We start from the raw sequence: 25,742 nt of genomic DNA on the forward strand, positions 1-25,742 counted from the left end.
GTTGTTTAGCCTTTACTTTCTTCAAAGTAACATAGCCCTGAAAAAACATATTTGTAACAATCGTTTTGATAAAAAGGTACACTAGGATAAAAAAAAAAATAGTGTATTCAGGCAGTAAACACTTAACAAAATCCACAAAACTCATTCAGTTTTTTAAATAAATTACATTTTAAACAACAACTTGACATTTCATCCCAATGAAATTTAACTGCATCATTAGCGGAAAGTACAACTTTTGCTGAAGGAGTCTGTTTGTCCTCTTTGTCTCACTGTTGGCTGACTGATAGAAAATAATTTCATTCTTCGAGCCTCTGAGAAAAAAAGATGAGAAAAGAAAAGAAGAAGAATGTATTAGTTCTATTTCTATTTGCCTCCCTGTGGTCTGCAGTGGTTTGCCAAAAGGGAAAGTATTAGTTCACATTTTTTTAACACATCGGCGACTTTAATTGGGAGGCAGTTTCATCTGGGGGCTATCAATAAGGAGGACACACCGGATTGGGAACCGATGCATGCCTTGTTCTGCAGGGGTAATTTCATTGGGATTGTCCACAATCGGCTTTCCTGCCTCTTTCTATTACCCTCAGAAGTGGTAACCAAATAAACAAGGCGAAATGAATGTGAAAAGCTATGTAGACGGGGTGTTACAGGGAGTTTCTGCTGTCCAGTTTTCATGGTTGGGTGAACATTATTGTAACAGATCTTGTTTTTGTTTTTGACGTTTATTGAGCTGTGAGAAAGTTTTCTCTCTGGGGAGGAAAGTAGTGCTCACAACTTCAATAAAAAAAAGAAGAAAAAAGAATAAAAGAAAAGGGGAAAAAAGTACAGAGTGCCCAGTTTTGAAGAATTACCTAACTTGGAAATTAACCAAGTGGGCAAAAAGAAACTCGTTTCGTCTGCATGCCGTCATCAGCTTGTTGAGTGTTTTCTCTCTGCTAATAATGTCTGTTGATTTAAACAAAAACAAAACAAAACAAAAAACAAATACAAGTTTGGTTTTCTATAAAAAGCACAAACAACAAAACTAAGTCAATTACTAAATGTGAAACTATACCATAACAAACCGTTGTGCACTGTAGTTCAGCACCAAGACGTTCCACATGAATATAGGTTGACATGAATGTAGGATGAAAAGAATTGCACTGAAAGTGAAAAATATATCTGTTTGTGTGTGATTATGGACAAAATGTGCATTTTCCCACCCACACAAACTTTTAAATGTTGCATAGTTTAGTTGGGCTTTTCTTTGCAGCTGATGAGGTCAGTTGAAACAGATGGTTAAGGTGCTCATCTTTACCAAACTGAAAAATTAATTGTTCTTCAAACAAAATTAGTGCAAAAAGCAGATGGGAAAGGAAATTTGATCCATGAAACATGAATTAATGTTTAACCTCGGTCAGCTCAAAATATTGCATGAACATTGTCACACAGACAGCAGCTTAATTCTGTTATCTTACCTTCACCGGTCCACACAAAGCAAAACATCTGCATAAATCGACCCACTGTGGTCAGTAACTGTATTGCAAATCATCACAAACTTTTGTTTTTACTGAAACAACAGCTGACACAGATGATGAAACCCCTTTCAGACATTTCCAGAAAATATCCCACTCACATCTATCATTGTAGTCGCTACCATCTGGGGGACTTTCATCCGTTCAGCAAGTCTTCCGGCTTCCACAAAACATGTATCTTCCTGCTCACGCCGTCTCTCCTTTTCATACATTTTCTTTGGGGGAAAATGCCAACATGTCCTTCTCTGTCCTTCATATCTTTCCTATGAGATGTGGTTGGTTACAAAAACACGAGATTACTTTTTTTTAAGGATTATGTGGATAAACTGCAAGAAGCAATTAAGTCAAATGGGAATTAAGATGTGTTTGTGTCTATTTCACACTTCAGCTGCCGGTTTGTGTTCAGGAGCAAATCTAATTAATCCTGCACAATTATAATGAAGTCATAATATTGTAGTTTTCATGCAAGACAATCTCTCACATAAAAACTGCTATTACTCCTTATTTGTCTTCCTGTTGTGCTTAGTTTCAATACTCTTTTAATTTAATTGCATCTGGTACATAAAAACATATTTTATTTTTGTAAACTAATTACTGAACATTAGTCATTTATAATTAGTCTTAGTTATGTTTCTTTTTTTCCTTTAACTTCAAAATTCTGCACTTATTTAGTTTGTGTTGGTTTATCATTTGAGTTTCCACTAAAACAAACTGATGTTTGTAAGAAGAGTAAGAACACGTTTGCAAGGCATAATGGTGCAGAAGACGAACTAAAATTCTTCAAGATCATTAAAAAACAATCATGTTGACAATGTTTTTACACAAAAAAGATGTGCAGAGAAAGCAAAATGCTGCCATGTTAAACCACTGAAGTGAAGACATCAGAAGAGAAAAAAATGCAGCCCTCTGGCATATTTAGTTTTTCATTGGCTGCTGAAGTGAGACAGAATGAGATGCATATAGTGCATCTGTTTCTTGTAAAGTATGCAGAACAACTGTTTGTTTAAGTCCTCACTAACCGTAAACGGCTCTCTGTGGTGTGGATGTGGATGGTTAATTATGTAAGTCATTGGTTTTGTGTCTAAGTCCGCCCTCAGGACTGCATGTGTCCTTGAAAAGATGATAATCGTCTCACAGCTTTACATCGTTTTTTTTCTTTGTTGTTGCACATGTAACAGATGGTTCAATTCAAGGAAAACAATAGTTTTTGACAAAATGGACGTTGTTGCTTGGAAAATATAAAACAGACTATGTGTATTATTAACTTTATAACATAGCTTCAAAGGGACCTAATTTAAATAAAAGTAAGAAATGAAATCCTAAATATTGATATATTTTAATGTGATATCAATTTAGATATTGATTTCTAAGATATGATACCCACGGCTATTTCCATCCACTGTAGAAAATGACACAAAATCTCTGTGTCTTACAGTATGTCATAAAATCATATTGATTGTATTCTAGCAGACAGCAAACAGAGGAAATCCAAACTGAGCTACAGCAGGAACAAAAGTGATATGACATTTTAACCAACTCTCTCAGTTTGGAAGACAATTCTTCCAAATATCATTTCAAACTGTTTGACTTTTATTTTACCTAAGGATAAATCAGATTTATGAAGATTCATAATTCTCTCTTTGACTACTTTTCAGATTTCTTTAGTTTTTCCATGACAAGAAAACTCACCAATAATATTGAAATCACTGGAGTTTATCATTTATATCCTTGTGAAAATCCGACTAATAATCCTGCAAAAGTTTCCCTAGGGATTACCAAGTAGTTCCAATTAGGCACCCTGTGGTTCTTTATATGTTTTTAATAACTTAAATAATATTCCTCTTAAGACTTTTGGGAGTGAAGGAATATAATAATATCAGTGAATGTCTCCCATAGAAAGAGTTAGGCAATAATGTTTGTGTAACTTCATGAAAGAGGAGGGAATTCAACTTTTATGAGGTTAGGATTAGAATAACAAATTTCAGGTTGCTACATAAATGACTTTAACATCTAGGTCAGGACAAACCAGCTCCAGTCCTTGAGAGTTATTATCCTGCAGCTTTTAGACGCATCTCTTTTTCACGAACACAGGAGCTTATTTAACCCACATGCAGAATTGAAAACAGAATCAGAGTTAAAGTTAAAAGATTTACTGACAAAAACAAAAGATTTGCAGAGGAAGTGAGCGTCTAGATTGGATTTGAGTCTTGAGAGAGGCTAAAAGGGGCAAAAGCAGGCCTCCAGACATACATCAAAACTCAAGTTACTTCTAACCTTTTCTCTGTCATGTAAAACTATACATTTTGAAAGATTTTTGCCCATCTTGACGTCTTTCTCAATAATATCACAAACATCTATCATCCTTTTTGTTCTGCTTTCAAAACTCAATTCATATCAGAGCTTCAAAAGGACTATGGATTGTGTTTGACAAAAAAAAGGAGGGAATAAAAAGCATGATTCTTCTGAAATGCTGGCTCAAGGAAAGGGGTTGAGAGTTTATCACCCTACACCCTAATCTATTCTTCTTCTCTTTTTCTCCACAGTGCCACCTCCTTTATCTTACAAGCATTGTTATGCCAGAGGGGCTTCTTGGGGGTGCAGGAACTCTCCTACGGGGTAAGCTGATTTTTAACTGGACTGCATTGATGTTACATTGCAGCTCCACGGACAAGGCTGTTTCCAGCTCAGGAACATGTCATGAAGAAAAACTGAATTATTTGGGCAAGAAGAATGTTATCAGATTCAGCAGAGAGTCCATAAATGTGTGTGTGGATGTGACCAGAGCCGTGTCTCATATAAGAAAGCAGGGCGAGAATGGAGCTGAAAGGTGGAGAGAAGAGAGAAACAGAGGGAAGGTAAAACCTGAGAATACCCCTTCCACCCTCAAGTGAATCCTCAGTGTGCTGAGCTGAATCTTAATGGACTCCACTGTCAGATACAGGGTTTCACCATCCAAGCCTCCACACAGAAAGGACACACACACACACAATTTCACACAAAGGACTCAGTCAGGGGAGGGAAAATGCGCCAGTGCAGATAAAGTAGATACATTCTTTCACAAATTTGTGTTTTTGTGCAAAAATAGTGTCAGTGAAAATGTGGCGATTGCAGTTTTATCAACCAATATTCAATTATCTGTCCTCAGTATTCCAACAGGCCTGCAGGTCTGGTTTGAACAGGCTACAGTTGTTTTGCTCATCGGCTGATAGTGAAAATGGGTTTTAAATGAATCTGATTACATGTGCACTTTTGTTGGTGAGTTGGTGTGTGAATTGTCAGCAACCACAATCTTAAAATCAATTAAAAATGTGCCCTGGGGGAAAACTTTTTTTTTTTATGTTTATGGAAAACGCTGACACATATTCCCACTGCTTGACAGAAAAGTTCATAATTCACCCTAAATGTTCACTAGTTTTTGTATCTAATTTGGCAAATGATTGTGTCAGTTCATCATCCATTAGTCTGGTTTTGTTTAAGAAATGCCAAATCTACCGTTCATGCTGTTGAACAAGTAATTTAATGCACATATTTTACAAGTGACTTTTATATATTTAAAAATATACCAACAATATGCAAACATTTGTCGACACGTATACCTACACTTAGAAAAGTAAAAGTTGATTAACTTGCCTGATTTGGAAATATATTTAGGTGATTTTCAGTATTTGAACTATTGATGTTTAATTATCACACATTTCAAGATTTCCAGCTAATCTGATTAGTAATATGAGGAAAGCACCACTTCTCTCCCTCTGAGATCGAGCGGCATTCCTGCACGCTGATAAATCTGTTGGCATTTTCTTTCTTGACTGCTAAATTCAGGACACCCTGACACCGCCGCGCTGCAAATGCATTCATAAGTGCACATTTGCATAATGACATATTATGTTGTTTACAATAAGGAAACAACAATTAGACGCAGGTTATGGAGCTGGGGAGCAGAGGTACACCTGTCACAAAGTGAGTGAATGTAGTTTATGTGTTTTATTACAGGCAGTGATCGGTAGGCAAATAAACACTAAACTTGCTCTGTGCAAATCAGTCTGATCGTAGCAGTTCATGAAAGAATGGGCTGTCAAACTAAGTATTTTTAAATATGTTTGATGGTATGTTTCATAACAAGTAGTTTGACTCCAGAGAACACAGTAATTAGATAATATTTGTAAATGAAAAACAAAATTATGTTTACAGTCTACCTCGCTGGCACATGCCATTTTCATTGTATTGTGGTCTTACTTATTATCAGTCCTGCTAATAACTAAAATGCAAGCATGAGCGAGGTAAAATACAATCCATAATTTATGAGTGTATACAACGCAAGTGAAAAACCATGTTTGTGAAAACTCCAGGGGCTTCTCTGAGAGATAAACTCCATTGAAATTCAGGGACTGACCTGATGGTGCTGTTTAATCATTAAATAATTCGTACTCCTGCCGCAGATGGTCCATGTTTAAAGAAAAAGCCAAATTATGCAGTAGATGTGCAAAAACAAATGTGCATGGAGACCTCATTAATACAGATGGTCCAGAAGTAAAGCAGTACGTCAGTCTGGTGCTGGTCCTTTTCAGCTGGAGCCGAACATCTGTGCACACATACATTATGTCCACTGAGGACTGACCACACCACATCTCCCATTCTGCTGTAGGCTCTGCAGTTTGGGCCGAAGATGAACGTTAGAAATGGTTGAGCTTCAGTCAGCAAACAGCTTAAAAACCCACTCCTACATCTTCTCTCACCAGACTGAACTTCTGTTTAACTCTCAGACAAATAAAGCTCTGCTAATGTTTATTGTTTCAAGTACTAAAACTTAAGTTGCTCATTAAATATTTACTGTACGTGATCATCCAAATAACATCCATCAAATATATTTTATCATATAATTTTATTTTGATGTATTTTTATATATATAGGTCACCTTTATTATGTCATTTAAATGTTTTGATTATTTGTCAATCATAAATAGGTGAATGTAAAAATCCTGAATTAAAGTTCAGATTTATTATATATTAAAAATGTGATTTTTAAAACATTAAATTATTTCAGCTTTTACTTTCCTACTTCATCGTCCTGCGTTGCAACACATTGTGAGTGTATCTGTCCCCCTCTTCCATTAACAATGTTAATCAATCAAATATTAGGATAAAACATACCAATAGGTTAAATTAATTAATCACAAGAAATATGAAATTATTCAATAAAGCATGGTTTCATGAATCTGCTTAATAGATTGTTTGCATATTTATATCAATACAGTTTTCATTATTATTTTTCTTTCTTTTGAAACCGTCACATAAATATTTGATAAGTTATTTATATTTAATTGAGGCACTTTAGCCTCTTCATAAGATTCATGGTGTGTTGCAGTAGTGTGAAAGAATAACCATTATGCTGCTGTTTCTCAGTGGGAGTCAGCGGTCATGTGCATTAATATCCACACAATGGACTCAGAGAGCATCTCCAATAGAAAGTGCCGATCTCCTTATTTTAATTTGCTGTAGACTTTCCCTCTTCACTTTTACTGGCATAAAACATTAATAAGCGCCAGCTCTGTATGTGCTCTCCTAGCGGCCAAACAGCACCTCGGCATGCCAAATTGAGATCAGTTAAGAATTGAAAATGGCAGCACAAGAGTCACTTCAACAATGCTACCCGAGCCAGCAGTGGCTGTCAAATGCTGTCCAGAAAGTGACTGTTGATTTTGGAAAGTTCCCACTGGAACAGCTGTGCAGTCATAATGAGTTTGGAAAAGGTGTCTGTTTCACTTGCCTGGCTGAATGTGGATACAACCCAGATGGTAAATTGCTTGGTGAAAGGAAATAAGTTGTGTTAATATAATAAAGATTTATCTCTAAGGCTGAACATACGGTGAGAAAACCTGAGAAGATAATATGAAGCACGACACAATGTCCGGTCTCAGGAGAATGGTAGGATGGTGGGAGTGTCTCCACGGGTCAGGTTGGTTCTGCAGCAATGTTGTCTAAAGCCTGAAGCAATGATTAATGTGATAAGCCTTTAGATCCGACAGTAAGTTTCATATGAGGTATTTTATACATGTTGTTGATTATAATTACTTCATTTGCCAATGTGTTGTGTTTAAGTCTGATACCTGCTGTAAAGATGCAGGTATCAGATTGTTTTAGAAGATTTTGAATTTTTTTTTAATTATTATTTAAAATCTTGATGAAATAACTCATGAGATGAGGACGAGGCTGCCTTTACAAATGCCTTGATATTTTGCATGTCTGCATATTCATAGTAGATATACAAAACAGACAGTTTGCTAGATATGCTTTATGGATTCTAATTAAATTCATATTAGTAAACATTTGATTGTTCTTTCACTATGATGGCATGCATAATAAGAAGAATGAGAAAATGTTCTTTTGTTCCTCACAGTTACAACTGATAGTCTGTGCTGCATATTTAGGATCTTTGGCTGTTGCTGAAATTGCTCAGAAAATAAATGTGACTGCCACTGTAAAAATCCTCTGCTCAGATGAGGTTTAAACTTTTTAAAGAAGATTTTGGTCTTTCTTCTTTCTGCATCTCATCTTCTGCAAGAAATAAACATGCCTTTGCTAATGTGTCAACAACATTCTCATCACCACTGAAGTCAGACCACATCAAAGCTCTTCAGCTGTGTGTCATTCACTTCCGTGCAAAGGCTTCATTTCCTTGATGATAGCCGTGAGTGATGTTGTATAGATTTGCGGTATCCGTCTCAGCTGGGCCCTCGCCCCAGGCTGCGTCTGACAGGGTGGCCCCCATTCACAAACTGACACCTAAACTGAAACACTGAGTGCAAAGCAAAAATGCAACAATCAAAACCACTTAAGCGTGATCAATTTGGCTCATCTTTATGTAACATCAGCTGTCAGAAGAATTAACAGATGGAGAAGCAACATGGCTGCAGGACGACGGTCTATAAATGCTGTCAGAATGCATATTTCCAACAGTAACTATTACAATGCTCTGCAAAACTTTTCATATCCCTTTGAACTTCTTCACATTTCGTCACGTTACAGCCACAAACCTCAATGTGTTTTACAGGAATTTTAGGTGGTAGACAAACATAAAGCACATACATACAAATATTTTTTCATAAATAGAAATACTAGTGAATATCTCTACCAGCTTTGAACATAAAAGTTTAAATTGTTGCCCATTCCTCTTTGAAAACGTAGATCAGTTAGTCTGGATTCTAGTCTTGCCACATGTTCTCGTTTGGATTTTGGTTTGGAATGTGACGGCCCCAGTCTCAAATCCTTTGCTGCGTAAAACAGACGTTCTGCATTAAACTCCATTGTTCTTCCCAAATGCTCTGACCCGCTCCTACATCAGTTCTGGTAAAAAAAAAAAAAAGAAAGTATTTCCAAAACTTAATGCTTCCGCCACCATGTTTGATTTTACTGATTTGAATGAAAACCAAAAAGTTAAACTTTAGACTCATCCACACAGAATAAATTCTTTCACGTTTGTCGTGTCATTACTTGTGACATCCATAAAAGTTTGAGGCTTTAATATTAACACTACCTGAATGTTAAAAGGATATGAATCTCACCTCCTGTGTCTCTCAGGAGTCATTTTCTCCCTTTGCTCTTTTCATCTTGGGTCATCTGCTTCTACCAACACCTCAGGCCTGTGTGCTGTGCTGAAGTCAGTCTCTCTTTAAATTACCTTGAGAAATCATTTTGTACCATTATATATATATATATATATATATATATATATATATATATATATATATGTATATATATATATATATATATATATATATATATATATATATATATATATATATATATATATATTCTTCTCAGCATAGAGCTGAAGAAAGGATCTGATGTGTCCAGCAGTTCAGTAATGCAGGCTTCATGTAGATGACCCACTTCATAGCTTATCATTAACAATCTGTTTTCTTATAGAAACCTAAAGCTTCAGATGTGCCTTTTGAATATCTTGCATCTTATCTGTTAGCTTTCCTAAATGCACGAAGAAAAAAAATCCCTAATCTCAGCTGTGGAATGCAGAGAATTTCCTATTTGCTTCTTGACACTAATGATGGCGCGTCAACCTTCCCACAAGACACACAGTTTGATATTTCCTGACAGGCAGAAATGCATTAGCCTCTGTCTATCCAGCTGCCATGTGGCATCAATGCAGGCAGACAGAATCAAGGGAAGGCGCAGATGGCTCAAGACCACCTCGGAAACTCCCTCTTGTCATTTTCCTGTAAAGCTCTCACTGACAGCCTAAGTCATCGCTGTCGGTAAAGCAAATAACAAAAGGGTTGAGCAGACATCATTAGGAATGCAGAGAGACGGCATAATGTGAGATTATACAGGAGGTGACCCTGTCTGGTGTATAGCAGTCATAGATTTATTTGATCCTGGATGGTTTATGGTCCATCTCTCTGTAGCCAATCAGATTTTAACAGTCAGCACAATGTTCTGTATGCAGGCTGCGCAGTCTTTGTGGTCTGCTGGTTACAACAAAGCTGAGTTGTTATGAAGCTTTAGTAACAGCAGAGGAATGAAGGACTGAGTGTTCATTTATTTGCTTACTTGCTAATACAGTCAGCAATTGTAAGTTCCTCCCAAACCGCTAACTCTGTGTAAAATTACCTTTAACAGCCTAAAAATGTTTACCTGTTAATGAAACCACATATTTTGTAATGAGAAATGGGTTGTAAAATTATTACCAAGGAAGTTCGTTTGATTTTGTCCAGCTTGTATTTCAGAATTTTTTTTTGTTGTTGTTTTGTTTTGTTGCTTCTCTTGCTGGCAATGCTTCTGTTTTTTTCTTCTCACCATAAACTATGGACCAGATTCATAAACCTATTCCATAAACACTTTGTCAACTTTTTCCCCTTCCAATTTCCAACAAACAATTCTGCACTCAGCCAGTTAAACCACAGTATTTCAAGTAGTTAATAGCATAGTGCTTATTTGTAGATGTACTTGCTGCACTCAGAATGCAATATGGTTAGATTGTGTAAAATCATTTTAAAATGGTTGTGAAAGCAGGTAAAAAAAAAACACCTCTCTGACAGGCATAATTAAAGAAATCATCGTGGTGCAGAGCTGCAGTTCAGTACAAAAAAGCTGCATTTGGAACAACCAAAGCTATCAAGGTAAGAAATGAGGAAAACTGATTTAAACAATATATTTTGCTCATATTGAGCTATAATCACACTTCTCTAATCAGCCTATTGACATGACCACGGTGTGCAATGTTAGTGCAAGCGAGCATTTAACCCTCTATGGCATGACTTTTTGTTTTTTTGGGGAAAAAATATTTTCCTGCATTTTTTGGGAGCTTACTGGCCCTTAATTACATATCAATCATAAAATTGGACCCTGATGCCTCCCGGAACCGGATTTGGGTTTGTTGCCTCAGGGCAACATTGAGCTACAAGGGGTCTAAAACGGCAAGTTTTCTACAGTGATTATGAGAAATGAAATACAAATCAAACAAAAACTATATTCATAAAAACACTTTTTTTGACAAAAATAAATCAGACATGGTTCCAACTCACCAAATATAAAATAAACGACTAACTTTCATTAACGAATGGTACATTTGAGCAAATTACTAAAACGCGCATTTGTGTGTTTGTACATGTGTATGTTTGGCAGAGTTAGAATCACTAAGGATGTTGAAATCAGTCTATTTCCCCATTATATGTTAAACATCAGGAAGGAATTTCTTGCTGATGTGAAAAAATTGTATATCACACTTTTGACACTTGATTATTGGCGTACCTGGGAATCACCACCTGTTTATCTGATTATCTATGGGTTGTAGTGACCAGATTCACATCAGTCACTATAGTTAGGGCTGCAGGTTCTTTTTATAAGAGTTTGTAGTTCTGATTCTTTGTTAGAATTTGAGCCAAGCACAGGATAATATTTTCATCAGCTCCCATATCTGGTAGATTTGGTGGTTGCACAACTCGCTCTGTATAGGTTGTAAGGAACACCATCTGCACCAGCCATATGAAGTTCCCTGCAAACCCATATTTTTGGGTTTGGCAGGTATTGCTTCAGTCTTTGCCTGCCTTGGAATGGGGCCATTTGTTCGTTGATGACCAGCTCTTCACCCTTTGGGACTGAAGTCAGTTTTGAGGATAAACAAACAATGAAATAATGGTTGTACAGTGGATCCTCATGTTTTCATTGGAAATGACCCCAACTTCTGAACCATGCACCCTTTGTCCATGAAATGACCTTGCATCCATCTCCTGTTGCTGTTAGTCAATAATAAAGTACATAAATTGGCTCTGATAATTATTTTTGTAATCAATTGAATATCATCACATTAGAATAATATTGTCTGCACAGAAGGGCCCTAACTGTGCAATGTTGCCCTGAGGCAACAAACAAAAAAACACAGTTTTTGCATATAAATAATTTAAAAAATTGTCTTGAAATGATCTATAATGCTTCTTTACATATTCACAGATATGAAAATATTTTTAGTTAGAGTGACCCAAATTTAAACATGAAGAAAAGTGATGTATAACTTACAGGTAGGAGGCAAGGTGTAGCATGCACCTTCGCTTCATGAAAAGGACTGCTGCTCTTCTAAATAAAAGGTCACATGGACCTCAATACCTATTTTATTTGGACAGAAATGTGTCTGGAAGTATTTTAAATCATCAAACCCCAAAAATAACACAAAGGAGCAACGTGAGGGACAGATTTGTGGTTTGTTGCCCGAGGGCAACGGTATGCCATAGAGGGTTAAAACATGTCTTCATGCTGTGTGACAGTTCAAGACAGTTCAGTGTTTAAAAACTGAGTCAGGATTTATATATTCCTAGAAAAAAAATATGAAAAATGTAAAATCTTTTAAACAAAATTTTAAAATTCCTTTAAATAATATTTCAACTCAAATTAAGGGACATATTCCATTTTCTAAAATTCAGCAAGGGTTATCTACTTTAGCACAGGGTTTAACAAGGCATTTCATGCACATGAGACATCAGAGTGCCACTCATGTAACTACATATAATTTATCAATTTACACAGGAAACAGTCAAAAGAATCCAAGAAGCCTGAAGAGGTTTGATGCTGAGCTGAACAAAATGACCAGAGTCCCAGTATATTAAACAACTGATCTGAATTGTTCATTGATCATGTTTTCATGATGTTTGAACTTTTTCTTTCTTAAAGTGTTCAACACATGTCCCTTACTGACAGTTTGGATGCAAACTGACCATTTAAAATTGATAATGAAAATGCAATTCTCCAAGTGCACATTGAAATTGCATTAACATCACAATGAAGGTCTGAATGACTGCAGAACGTTCAGGAAGGCCAAATGTGCCGCGTTATTCAACGTATCACTGTCCGACACAGCTTGAGTGGAGAGCGGGAAGTCGACATGGAAATAACGCCGAGTCCATCTGTGTCGATACTTGGCTGTGAACACACTGGGTCACAGTGTCACAGTGAAATGGATTCTTTCACAATAGGGACGTATCGACCACAGGCTGTTACCGGAACAAAATGCTCTTCTGAGGGAAAACCTGGTTTGGAGAGAGGGGGGTAAACTGTTTGACACGTAGACGGGCTTCTTCGAATCGTTATTTCATCCGAGGCCTTGGCAGCTTCAGGATGCTTAAAAGAGTCACTGAAGACTGAGTAGTAATTGCTGTACTTTACTGTTACTGTTCCTGTCATACTTGCTGATAATGTTTTCTTAAACTGATAAATTGACAATATTCTGAAAATAATTATAATAATGAAAAGCATGACATTATATTTAATTAAAAGATGTAATGTAATTGACTGTTGCAAATTATAACATGCACTTCCTGCAGTACACTATCCAAACACGTTTTATGACAAAACACTAAAAATCATATAAACCCTGACCACTAGCTATAATTTCTCTGGTTCTTTCCAGTAACTTTGATGATTGACTGTGCCAATCAAAGCATTAACTTTTTTTTGTTTAATTATTATTTTGCTCTGCCAAATATTAATGTACCTGCAGGAAGCAGGAAAAAAAAAATAAACAGCTAAAACTAGTAAACATTTACTTCAAAAGAAAAATGTGCTCAATATCAAAGCTGTCCACCAATGCACAGGTATTTATATATATATATATAACAAAGTGAAACTAGGATAACTTTAGAAGACAACAAAATATCATGCAATCTAATAGGTTGGTGGTAGTGCAGTATTGTGAGGCTGCTTTTCTTCTTTAATTTCTGGTTCCTGCCACAACATTTACACAAAGGCATGAATGCTGTGTGCTGCTAGACTACAGGAGTGATGAGTTTACAGAGACATATAAAAGCAAAAGCTGTCTTTAAATTTCACTTCAATAAAATTTCTAACTTGTCATTTTGACAAGGCAGATAGTTTCTCACACTGAGCAGGAGTCTGCCGGATGATTTTTCCTGTGAAAGGGGAATTCTCCTCTCATTCACAGTGTGAAGGATTGCTGCAAAGGGAACTCAGAAATTCTGGATTTAGCGGAGAGTTTTAGATGCGGCATCAATCCATCCTACTTTGATTTAATCCCATGACCTTCTAGCTATGAGGCAACAATGAGAACAACTGCAACGGCTTATTTCCGGAAAGTTTACCATGATATAAAAAAACATGAAGCAGACATCAGATTAGTGTAATATTTATGTATATGAGAACTTACTCAGGAGAGTAAGTATCCCAATTGTTAATTTTCACTAATAAATGTGAGAATTTAATTGCTATAATTATTGCAGTTTCTTCTTTACCTCTGCATCGTAGTAGCTGATAATTGTAAATTTAAGGAAAGTGACAGAAGAGGAAGGATGTGGAGCATTTGTGGGGAACTTTTCTTTTTTAATTTACATGTTACAACAGCGTAAGAATCCCCTCTACAGAGTCACTGTAACCTTTTATCAGCTCTCACAGACCTGACTGAAAGGACTGTTTTCTCATTGGATCGCAGTTTCAGAGGAAGTGTTTCCCCGAACACTTTCTCCTTCTTGAGTATTACTTACATTGTGCTAAAGGGTTTATCGTGAGCTTTGCATACGCATACACACACGAACACACTCGTCTTAAAAAACTGCCAGGAACTGCACGTCCCGAGAGGAGACTGTGAATAACCAATTTTTCCCAGGGAGAAGTTTGAATTTTTACCCATTTCCATATAGAGAGGGGCCTTCAGGAATTGATTCAATGGCTGACTGACACTTGCAACACTTTGGAAGAAATGTTAGATTTGTAAGTCTGGTTGAGTCCAAATGTAAAGCTACGTAGATTTTTATTTTTGAAAAAAAAATAAAATAAAAAAAATGTTTATGTTTATTATTAGTTGAACTGGTACCAGGTGATCTAAATGTTTTAATTCATGTTAAATCATCACCAATTGATACATTTCAATAAAATTCTAAAACTAAAGTAAAAAAAGTAATAATTATTAAACATTTGGATTGAAGCTTCTTATATAAAATGTAAGTCTAGACAATTTTGGTTGTATATTTTTTATATTTTTACTCAGGATGAGGGAGGAAATACCAGATATACTAAAAATGCAAAAACACAAAAATGAAAATATTAACCATAAGAAAAAAAAATATCAAAACTTAATTATATTTAATTGATTTACAAAAGTAAAGGTAAATGAAAATGGTAGCAATGTTACTTTCATCACATTACAAAAATAGTTAATGAAATTTGAGAAAATACGTTAAATGCTGGTTAAAGGCAAGTTTGGAAGTTGAAAATATTTTGTTTTAGTTAGCTTTTAAACACAGAACTCCAGGAAGGTTCATCCACAGGTGAACGCCAGAAGACTTGAAGTGTCTGAATAATCTTTACAAAAAAATCTATTTGGAGGAAACTATTGTATGACCAAACTGTTGGTACAGATCCAAAATGATTATGAACAGAAATGTGAGACAGTTTGTTGCCAAACAAACTGCTGCACATTTACAAACTGCTTTACATTCAAATGCTGAAAAATTCTTTAAACAATCAAAATGACTCAGGATAAGAACAATTAATTTGTGATACTCGTGAATGACTATAATTTATCTCATTTTAAATGATTTCTCAGTTATTTTGTTTTGGGTCTTACTTACATCAGGCATGAACCATCAGGAGAGTTTGCTGCTGACCCACTTCTGTGTCAACGAGACAGGAAGATATTAGTTCTGAGCCTGATGTTACATTCCATCTTTAGAATTGTAATTCTCCAGGTAGCAAAATGTCTGACAGCTGAGGTAAGGTACTGACTGTCCATAAACACTTGACATGACCTCATTTCAGAAAAACAAGCACATAAGTTTGTTCGGGACATTTTAGCCTCATGGAAAAACTGACGCAAAAAAAAAGAAAAGAAAGAAAAAGGAAGAAGGCAGTTTCACCGGTGTCATAGTTATCTAATCAGATCTCATTAAACTCCAACTGAAGTTGGAGTTTGCTTAACTTTTTTCAAAAGGCTAGATTCCCCGGTGGTTTTGCTTTCCTGCTGCCTTCAGTGCTGTCTTTCATTTCTGGGTCATGAGAGGGAAAACAGACTTGGGCATGTTTGATGTGTGGAGACAGTTCCTGCAGAAAAAGGTGTGTAAACACTCAGCAAGCTCACGCAGGAGGTAAACATGACGAGGCTTTTCTTACCCCAGTTTTCTCAACTTTGATGTTTGGGAGATGACATTAACATTCTAGAGGGAGAGTCAGCTTCGTGATGTGTTTTTCAGATATTCCATAACCTTGCAGCACGAGGTGGGGAAGTCCACACAGAATTTTGAAACCTAAGCACTTCTCACATTCTGCCATTGCTGCTATGATCTCTCTAATTTTTTTTTTGCATGGTCAGTCTAAAATTAAAGCATTTAAAAGACAAGGTTTCCTGTGACGGTTCTCCGTTATTACACCAGGAGTGGTCTCAGTGGAGTGGTGGAAAGGTTTAACAAGCTTCCACATGATTTAAAATGTGACTGACACTGGTTTGTAATGGTACATTAAGCTTCATAAAGTGGCAGGGGAGGAGCTCTGCATTCACTCTCATCACAGGGATTCTTGTTTTAATGAGAGGAGGCCTGGCTGATTAAAAGAAAATTCTGATTTATGTTGTCTTTACAAAGGGAGTGTGTCTTTACCAGGTGCACAAGACTAAACCATGTATCAACTGAGATTGTGCACGAGAGAAATGTTTGACTCTTTACAGTTTACCTCTGTTTTTGCTTTTTTATCAACATTTTAGTTCATCAAGTTAACACCAGGCAAACACATTTTTAAAACTAATGTGTGAAAAATATAATTGCCCCCAAGCCAAATGACTTGTGTCATCAAACATTTACAATATCTGACAGTGTGTGTGTGTGTGTGTGTGCGTGTGCGTTTGTTTGTAATACCTTGTGGGGACGATTTTCCTGACATATGCTACGTTGTGGGGACCAATCGCTCCTCGTGGGGACCTGAGCCTGGTCCCCACGAGGGGAAACCCTGTTTTTGGGTCAGGGGTCAGAGTTAGGGCTAAGGTATGAATTGAGTTTTGGTTAGGGTTAGGGTTAGGTATGTGATGGTTAGGGTTAGGAAAAGGGTAAAGGTAAGGTTTAGGCTGTAGAAATGAGTAGAAATGAATGGAAGTCAATGGAAAGTCCCCACAAAGATAGCAAAACAAACATGTGTGTGTGTGTGTGTGTGTGTGTGTGTGTGTGTGTGTGTGTGTGTGTGTGTGTTTACATTAATTTAGAGAAATTGAAATCTCTTGGCTACTTTTCTCTGCAGTTTTTTTTCACTTCAGACACACTGGAGAGTTGGGGGAACAAAATTGTCATGTTTAAAGTCACACCACAGCATATCGATGAACTTCATTTCAGAATTTGACTAGAAAAGTCCTAAACTTGCTTTTTTCCTCAGTCAGAGGTGGACTTCTTAGTGTGCTTTAGATCACTCTCCTTTTGCATAACCCAAGTGTACATAAGCTTAAGGTTACCAACTGATTTAAGATTTTCTAATGGGATTAATTTCTAATTTATAGGTTTATGTTCCACAATAAAATACAAGATAAACTATGCTTTTAGAAAAAAAGAGATGGGGAAATTTAAATCATATTTTCATAGGTTTAGTAACTTTCTGGTATGTTAATTCAACACATTTGAGTTAAAAACAGACAACATTAGGTGTTGTCTGTTTTTAACATAACTTCCTTGTGTGGCATATTAGAAAATTAAGCTTGTAGACAGGTGCCCAAGACCTTTTACTCCAGGTCACAATTCAAAAGGTAGTTCTACTAAACAAAATGCATGTAAACCTCTAACTTTGACAAAATGTTTAAAAAAATTCTATAAAAGTCTCTCGCTCATAATTCTGGTATTTGGCAAACATAAATCATTTTTGTAAATTATAATTTTCGTCTTATTTAATATAAGATAGTGGAGAGAAATGTTTCTGTCTTTCTATACAGTGTGTCTAAATATTTGACCCAAACTCTAATATAAGTTCACTTTGTCAGGCAGAGATGATCTGCCATTTTTTTCCCCACTGAGTCATGGTGCTCTCTTCCTTTCGTTCTTTCTTTTGAAACAGCACCTGGGATATCTTCAAAGTCTCACTCTTAAAAGGCTTGGATGGTTTTTATTCATAAGATCAAGAACAAGTTACTACAGAAAGGACACAGCCTGCTCCTATTGCCACAAGGGGTTGCTGTTTTGTGTCTTCCACAAATAAAGAGGTTGTCCTTGTTTTCAAAGCCAATCTTTTCCTCCTACACTTCCTCTCGGCAGAAATCCCCTAAAATAGAAAGAAAAACAAAAAAACATCTCTTCAATGTTTGAAAAGGACTGATGCGATCCTGCTTGTCGCGAGATGTATCATGTAGATAAATGCAAGCCAAAACACCTGGGGAATACATGTTTGGGCCATGAGTGCAGCTTATGTTGGTCCTGCAGCATCATGGAGAAGGAAATTCACAGCAGACATCCACTAACATGAACCCAACTCCAAGAAGCAAAAGTCCTGTTTGTTTCAGAAAGATTTACAAGTGGCACCAGACATCATGTTTGGTAGAGGCCCAATCGGAAATAAGCAGCGATTTAAGTTTTATGAATGGGATGTGTGGATGTGCAATGAGAAGGTCCTCCATGTTAAATCTCTTCCAGCAGTTTCAGAATTTGAAAACACGTCACCTAATAGCATTATCCTCTATGGAGAGAAATCTGGAATGACTACATCAGTCTCCTCTGATTCCTCCAAACAGAGGAATAGCTTTTACCTTCATTTATCCAGTCTGGTTTCCAGCTCTCTGGCTCCATTTTTATAATCCTGGAACAGCTCAATGGACTTGTAGTATGGGCCATTATTCACTCTAGTATTTTTTTATGTTGGTCATAAGCCAAGGATGCAGTCAGAACGCAGATTGATTTCAGTACAGGGGCAGCGTCATAACAAACCTTTACTTTAAACACCACCTTACTTTTAATAAAAAAAAATAGAAATCAATAATTTAAAAAAAATCTATACAATTAAGTTTTATAAGTGTGTCATACGCTGTTTTTTTTGTTACATGTGATAAAGCGTGCAAATAACTTTCCTCGTGAAATACTTATGTGTTTTTTATTCTTTTGTTTATTCAAAAATCAGCTGGTGGTTAGGTGTACACCTTTAAAATATATTCGGTGTTTTATCTAAAAGGTAAAGCAAAAATGGGCCTCATTATTCTTTACAGTTTGGCATTTTGAACTACAGACTTCAAGAACTACAAATTGAGAAAATAAATAATGGTGAAATGATGCTGTATAATAATGTAAATACTTGTGGGATGGGCAATAACTTTAGATCACTGTAGAGCTGTAGTAGTTAGCACAAAAAGACTTTGACCAAAAACAGGCAATTTTCAGTGTTACTATAATTTTTCCATAATTTCCAAGGCTGTATTTCTTTCTTTTTCTTTTTTTTGTTTGTTCACCAATTTTGGACCTCTTGCCACTAATTACATTGTTTTAATTAGGTGACATCCCACATCTTATTTCAGCCACATAAACATTTGAGGTTTTATTTTGTGGCCATTAGAACACAAAGCGTTTGTCCTAAAATCAAGACAAAAAAAAGACATTTTACTGCATGACTATTGACGGCTGCAAACTTACATATTTCCCCAAACTTTCACTTATTTTGTGCTTCAATTACTAATAAATTGTTGATAGCTTGTTCAAAAAAACTTCACATTGCTGACTTAATGAGGGAAATATTGGACGTTTGAGCACAGAGTTAATTATTTTGGATCCATCACATTCGGATGGGAAGGATGGATCCGTGCAGTTCATTTCTCGGTCATTTCATGCACTTTCCTGATACTTATATCCATATTGGCTGACTCAAATTTGTACTTTTTTTTTTCTGATGCCACATTTGAGCTATCTGTCCTTACTGGACATTTAATTTTTTAACAGAAATATAATTCTGAGTCCTCAATATGGACTCTCTAATACTTTATATAAGAAAAGCCCTGAAAGGTAAGTTGGGTCATGAACTGAAGGAAAGCTATGACCAATCTCAGCTTCCAGACAGATCCACTGGCTTTGCTTTATGGACTTGGCAGGAAAATTGCTCCTAGCATCTCAGAAAACTTGTTGTAATTCTTCTGTGAATTTCCATTGTTGCTTTATGTAATCCCAGACAGACTTTATTATGAGATCAAGCTCAGGGGGAATCACACCATCTGTTGCAGGACTGCTTCTTCTTGTAACTCAAGATCATTTTCTGTAATTCTGCTTTGTGTTTTGGGTAATTGTCACAAAAGCAGAATAAATTTGGAACAGATCAGATGGCTCACTGATGGTTTTTATTATTTAGTTGGATCCGGAGCCAACTAAATGCATCCCCATTTCCCCATATGGTTTATATTTTCGTCCATCTGCAGTTTATAAAAACCTAAAAAGACTGTTACTACTTCTACTCAAAGTATCATTCTACAGAAGGTCACATACGCCCAAAGCCCATTTCTAGAATTTGAAAAACACCGGCCTATTCGAGGTAATCGTTACACATTTCCAGTGACAAAAGCCTCCCATGATGCCCGGGAGTCTAAAAACTGCGGTTATTGAATTTGAAATTGGTCTGACCTTCAGAGTTTTCTCCTGTTGATAGGAGAAGAGAGAGGTGCCGATACAAGGTTTGTTGGAACTCACTATACAGCTATCAATGTGAAGTGCATCTTATGTTTTAAAACAACATGATGGTGAAACGTTTTTGAATAGTTAATTGATGTAAGTTTTTAAAAATTACATTATTTGTTTGATTTATCTCCCTCTTTGCCTGCTGTTGTTAATGATAATGAATATCTATTTTCTATTTATTGTTTTATTATAATTTTTCGAGTATTCTGACTATTTAGTGCGTCAGTAGTTAATTTGAAAAAAACCAAACAGTTTCATGTTTTAGCCAAAGACTGACCTGGAAACACATGATGGTGAAGCCAAGTGGCAAGTTAGAATGAAATTTGATGACAATAAAACAGATTGTGGAACTTAATGCTAATTGACTTGTGGCTCTAAAAAATATGTTTGAGCATAATATATATACAAATGTGGTTTACAACTACAAAATGCCATTGATTCATATTAATTATTTACCTAGCACTGCTATTATTATTTGATCAACATAACTTTGAGGTCTACTGTAAAACAAAAAGAAAGAAAGATAAATCACATGGATCAGTTTCAGATTTACTGGCATCCACATGGCATAACAAACTAAACATTAAAAAGTATAAACAAATATATATATATATTGGTTTATTACCTTTTTTACTTTTGTCAGTTTCAAGTTATTTCAATAATTATTATGACTTTTTCACTCATTAACAGATTTGTACAAACAATATCTCATCACCCAGAAAGAACATGTAAAACTGTGTCTATCAACTAAAATATAATTATAATAATTCAGAGATTTTGAAAGCTTTGTCTCCACTGATGGGTAAAAACAAGTTTGCAATTACCATTTTTGATAAAATGAAAATAAAAACTGCTGCATCACAATTGATAGTTCTTTTCCAGAGATGCCTCTCATTTCTAATCAGAAATAAATGTCTTTACATTACACTTGTGTAAATTATATACTTACAGCAAAGCTGGTAAGTTAAGAAATAAGACAGCAGCAGTTTTATGAACTGCATGACAGTATTAGGTAGTCTAATGATCTCTGAAATGTTGAAACACTCCTTAGAAATTATTTTTAGGAAATTACAGCAATAGCTTGCAACCACTGTCCAAATGATAACTTTGGAAATCTATATTTTTTAAAAATCTGAACCAGAATAGAGCTACAAATTAAGACTGGATTCATCAAATCAGAGTATGGAGAAATAAGAGACTTCTTAAAACGTTTGCATAGAACTCGATTTAGAACTTTACTGTGTAGGAGAAGATGTCAGCTCCAAATAATTGTCTCTGTACCGAAGGCATTTACCTGTCACCCATTCCTCCAGAAGCCCAAACGCTGTTCAGGGAATGCACATCAAGCACTGGAAAAAGCCATTAAAAATTCAAGTTGCTCTAATTTAAAAGTAACATTTTGTGGGGGGTTGCAAAACGAAGACGTTTATTTGGAAAACGCTGCTTTGATTTGAAATTCAGGGAAACATTCAACTGAAGATGATCGGTTTTAAAGTTATAGGCGTTTTCTCACCCCAGGGCAGCAGATCTGCGTCTTAAGTTTATGACCAACATCTCTTTAACAAAGCTTGACGTTGTTTTATTACAGTTAAGGATTACTAAACATATTGTTAGTTATTTTTTTCTGAAATATGCCATGGATATATAAAAGTCACAGAGAATACAGTAGAATACAAAAGGAGAGAGGGAGCGTGCTGCACCAGGGGGAATACCTACTCCCATGAAGTCTGTGTATGTGGATCTATGCGTGTATGTGTGTGTGTGTGTGTGTGTGTGTACACATGAAGCCCGATGACGGTGTGAAGACTAGAACAGATGAAGCAGACTGACAGCATTTCTGATTCCTGCTCGGAGCTTTATTCAACCTCTTTCAGCCCTGAACATCTGGATCGCAACGCGCCTTTGTGCCAGCGACCAATTAGGGAACGATACATTAATTAATGCTTGTGAAGATCTGAACAAGTGCCAAGCCGTCATCATTCCTAGTGTGCTGGAGAGACAGTTGAGTTAATAACCCATTTTATTTACCAGTGTAAAGGGTTTTCATCGCGTATTTTCTGACGGAGGGAGGGTATCTAGAGCTCGGAGCGCGTTAAGTGAGCGCGCCTGCAGCAGCAATCCAACAAGTGGACGCGTGGATTTGCTGGAAGCAGATTTGAAACCGGGCAATCAGGTGATATGTGACCTGCCGTTTTGAAACGTTTTAAATCAGGAAACAACACCCTCCGCTACTTAACGTGGAGCTCGTCCTAACCAATCGTAGTGCAGCGGTCAAGGCAATTTGCGCGCAATGTGCACTTTTCAAAAGGCTGCTGTGTTGTTTTGAACGCGTGCAACTGAACTGCAATGAGGTGAGACTCCCTCTGCTTTTCTTCTGCTCTTCATTCATGGACCGAAGGGAAGCGTGAAGCGAACGCGCTGCGGATTTCACCGCATCTCCCAGTTCACCACCCATGCTCTCCATCCATGAGCACGCTGCTCCGTTCCCTCGGTGACCGCAGAGGGAAGTTGGAATCAAATCTGTAGACATTTCTTTATGACGAGGGTGGAGGTGGGAGACACAGACTGCAGTCATGCCGATGCACCCAGTCACCTCCACGTTGATGTACCGGGGCATCTGCACCATCCCCGACATCCTCTCCTACAGCGCCCCGGTGAACCTGCCCGAAGACGAGGTTGAAGGTGAGATTGCACCTGTTCACACGGACCGGGCGGCCATCACAGGGCTGTTTGTGAGTCAATATTGACAGTGTGAATTCATGACAGGGTCATACAGTGACATTTGAGCTGGTGAGCTTCCAGCAGGTAGTTGTATGACGGAGGCGCACGGTTAGGACCTTGGACAGCTCTCAGACAGATTTGGGCATTCCCAGTTGTACTTACTGTTAATCTTGTTTTTTGTTGTCATATAATTAGGTTGAATGAAAGAAAAGTTGCCAAATAATCAAACTTTGCCAACTATGTCACTTATATCAAATTCAAGATTCTCACTTAAGTGTGCAGCCCTTTCTGAGACAGACACGTTTTTATTCAAAGACATTTGTAATAACAAGCTGCTCCTGATGAGACCAGTGAATAATTTGCAAAACAAATATATAATTAAATAAATTGGGGGCTTACAGCTGGAAGATGGATTTATGGAAGCTGGAATCGCCTGGCTCATTAAACCTGGAAGCACACATCTCTTAAAGGTCATGATTTTCAGTATATATATATATATATATATATATATATATATATATATATATATATATATATATATATATATATATATATATATATATATATATATATCAGTCCAGAAATGTGCAGTTCTAGGCACAGCCAAGATACTGCGCAGAACCCTCAAGCTCCCAGGCCTCTGGTAGAGGACCCGAGCTCAGAGGATGAAAGAGAGAGACTACCCGCGGAGGGTAAGAAGGGATTTTTTTATATATATATTGCATTATATGATGTGAAACTTTTCTATTAAAGCTGCAACATCAATATCATCGACTCTCATTTATCTGTTTTTAAAGTATCAGTTTAAAACAGGAGGTGCAGTGACATGAATACAGCTGTATGGAAAAAAAAGCTTCATTTTTACTTCTTGTGATTCACTGTTTATAGGATTTATTTAAGTAAAATAAACACTGGTTCTGTTCTATGAACCACTGATCTAATTTATTATTTTTAAGTCTAAAACTAGCAGTTAAAAAAAGCCCAACATTTTTATGGTGGAATAACCCTGACTTTCAGTCTCAGCTTTCATACCTAATGGCCTGCTCTGCTCCCATCTTTCACATTGTTGCTGTGTTTGATGATCATCCAGTCAGTAGCTCAAAGCTCAATGACGTTTTAGAACTCAGCATAAACTTACATGGAGTGGCTGTCACATGTAGAGTTGCTAAATTCAGAAAAATATGAGTGATCTTTACAATAAGACAAGTAAAATGATAAAACATAGATAAAACATAAACTGGTTGTAACTGGTTATGCTGAGAAAAGAACAGCTTATGGATTCCCTCTGTGTTTTTACCTTACAGTCCATACTTTGTCCCATGTGGACAAAATGCTCAAAAGGCATGTTTAGAGATTTGAAAGCATTGGTTTACTTTTTCAGAAATCACTTTGTGTGCCTACTGGAAACTGCAGTGCAGAGCCCGCAAGCTATTTTGACATTTCTGAATGCCTTAATTGGCAGATTGAGACATCACTGTGTGCTTCTGCTGGAAAACTGATTTGCTCCCATTGAAGCATTGACAGAAATGTATATGAAAAGCACACCTTTTCTTTGGATGGTAGTGCAGATTTTTCAAGGAAGTCCATGAAATTGTAATGTTGCTCTTCCACATGATACTAACAAACATAAACTTTCTACTCACAGGATGTGGGACATCAGCAATTTTCATTTTTCATTGTTTTCTTTTAGCAAAATACTGTAACATGTAAAGATCACAATTGGCATTGTAGTGGTAAAGTTGTTCACAAAGTGTTGCTTTAAACAGCATCTTAAATGACTCTCTACAGACCATAAACAGGACTATCCTCTGTTGTTGTCATTGATATTTGCTGCAGGAGAAGCCAAGGTTGTTGCGAAAGTGGATCTCTGTTTTCCCTCCCGCCATTCCAATTTAATTTACAATCAAGCTCGGAGTGCAATAAACAGGCAACACTTCATTTAAACGCTAATTAATCAAATCTACTTATGCCTGCTGCACACATGCTGTCACAAGACAAACAGAGCCATTTGGGCTTTGCAGCTCAAGTCACACTGGTGGTGTGACAGGGGAAGCACCGGGATGCTTTGCAGGCAGCACATGGGAGCAGAGGTTGTTGCTGTTTCAGTTGTTGGAGATCATTAGCGATTCTATGGGAGAGAAGTCTCAGAGGCGGTGGAAGAGGAAGGCTTTCCCCACACGGTCACTGACTTCACTGGGCGGTGTGGCTGAGGGTTTCTGGAGTAGGATGGGGCAAAAATAGAGTAAAAACATCAGATTTGTTATTCGGCTTAGCAGATGCATACATTCCTGCTTATCGATCAAGAGTTGTATTGTAAAACTATTTAGCATTTAGCTTATCAAGACAAAATGCTGCTTTTAGCACTATTATCCTTGTAACTCTTC

General features: G+C 36.7%; 1 protein-coding gene across 2 annotated transcripts in view; it reads left to right on the plus strand.

Annotated features, from left to right (window-relative positions):
* The first annotated feature begins 23,149 nt into the window (after positions 1 to 23,149).
* The window catches only part of cabp7a (calcium binding protein 7a), a 39,213-nt gene continuing 36,620 nt past the window's right edge, over positions 23,150 to 25,742 (plus strand). For both annotated transcript variants that reach the window (XM_088008486.1, XM_014985695.2), the window contains exon 1: positions 23,150 to 23,319. In XM_088008486.1, the coding sequence (XP_087864612.1) occupies positions 23,211 to 23,319 (109 nt within the window). In that variant the 5' untranslated portion in view covers positions 23,150 to 23,210. The remainder of the gene's footprint in view (positions 23,320 to 25,742) is intronic.

The sequence above is a fragment of the Poecilia mexicana genome, unplaced genomic scaffold, assembly GCF_051168715.1.
Source record: "Poecilia mexicana isolate PSO_F unplaced genomic scaffold, ASM5116871v1 scaffold_9, whole genome shotgun sequence".
Classification (NCBI taxonomy): domain Eukaryota; kingdom Metazoa; phylum Chordata; class Actinopteri; order Cyprinodontiformes; family Poeciliidae; genus Poecilia; species Poecilia mexicana.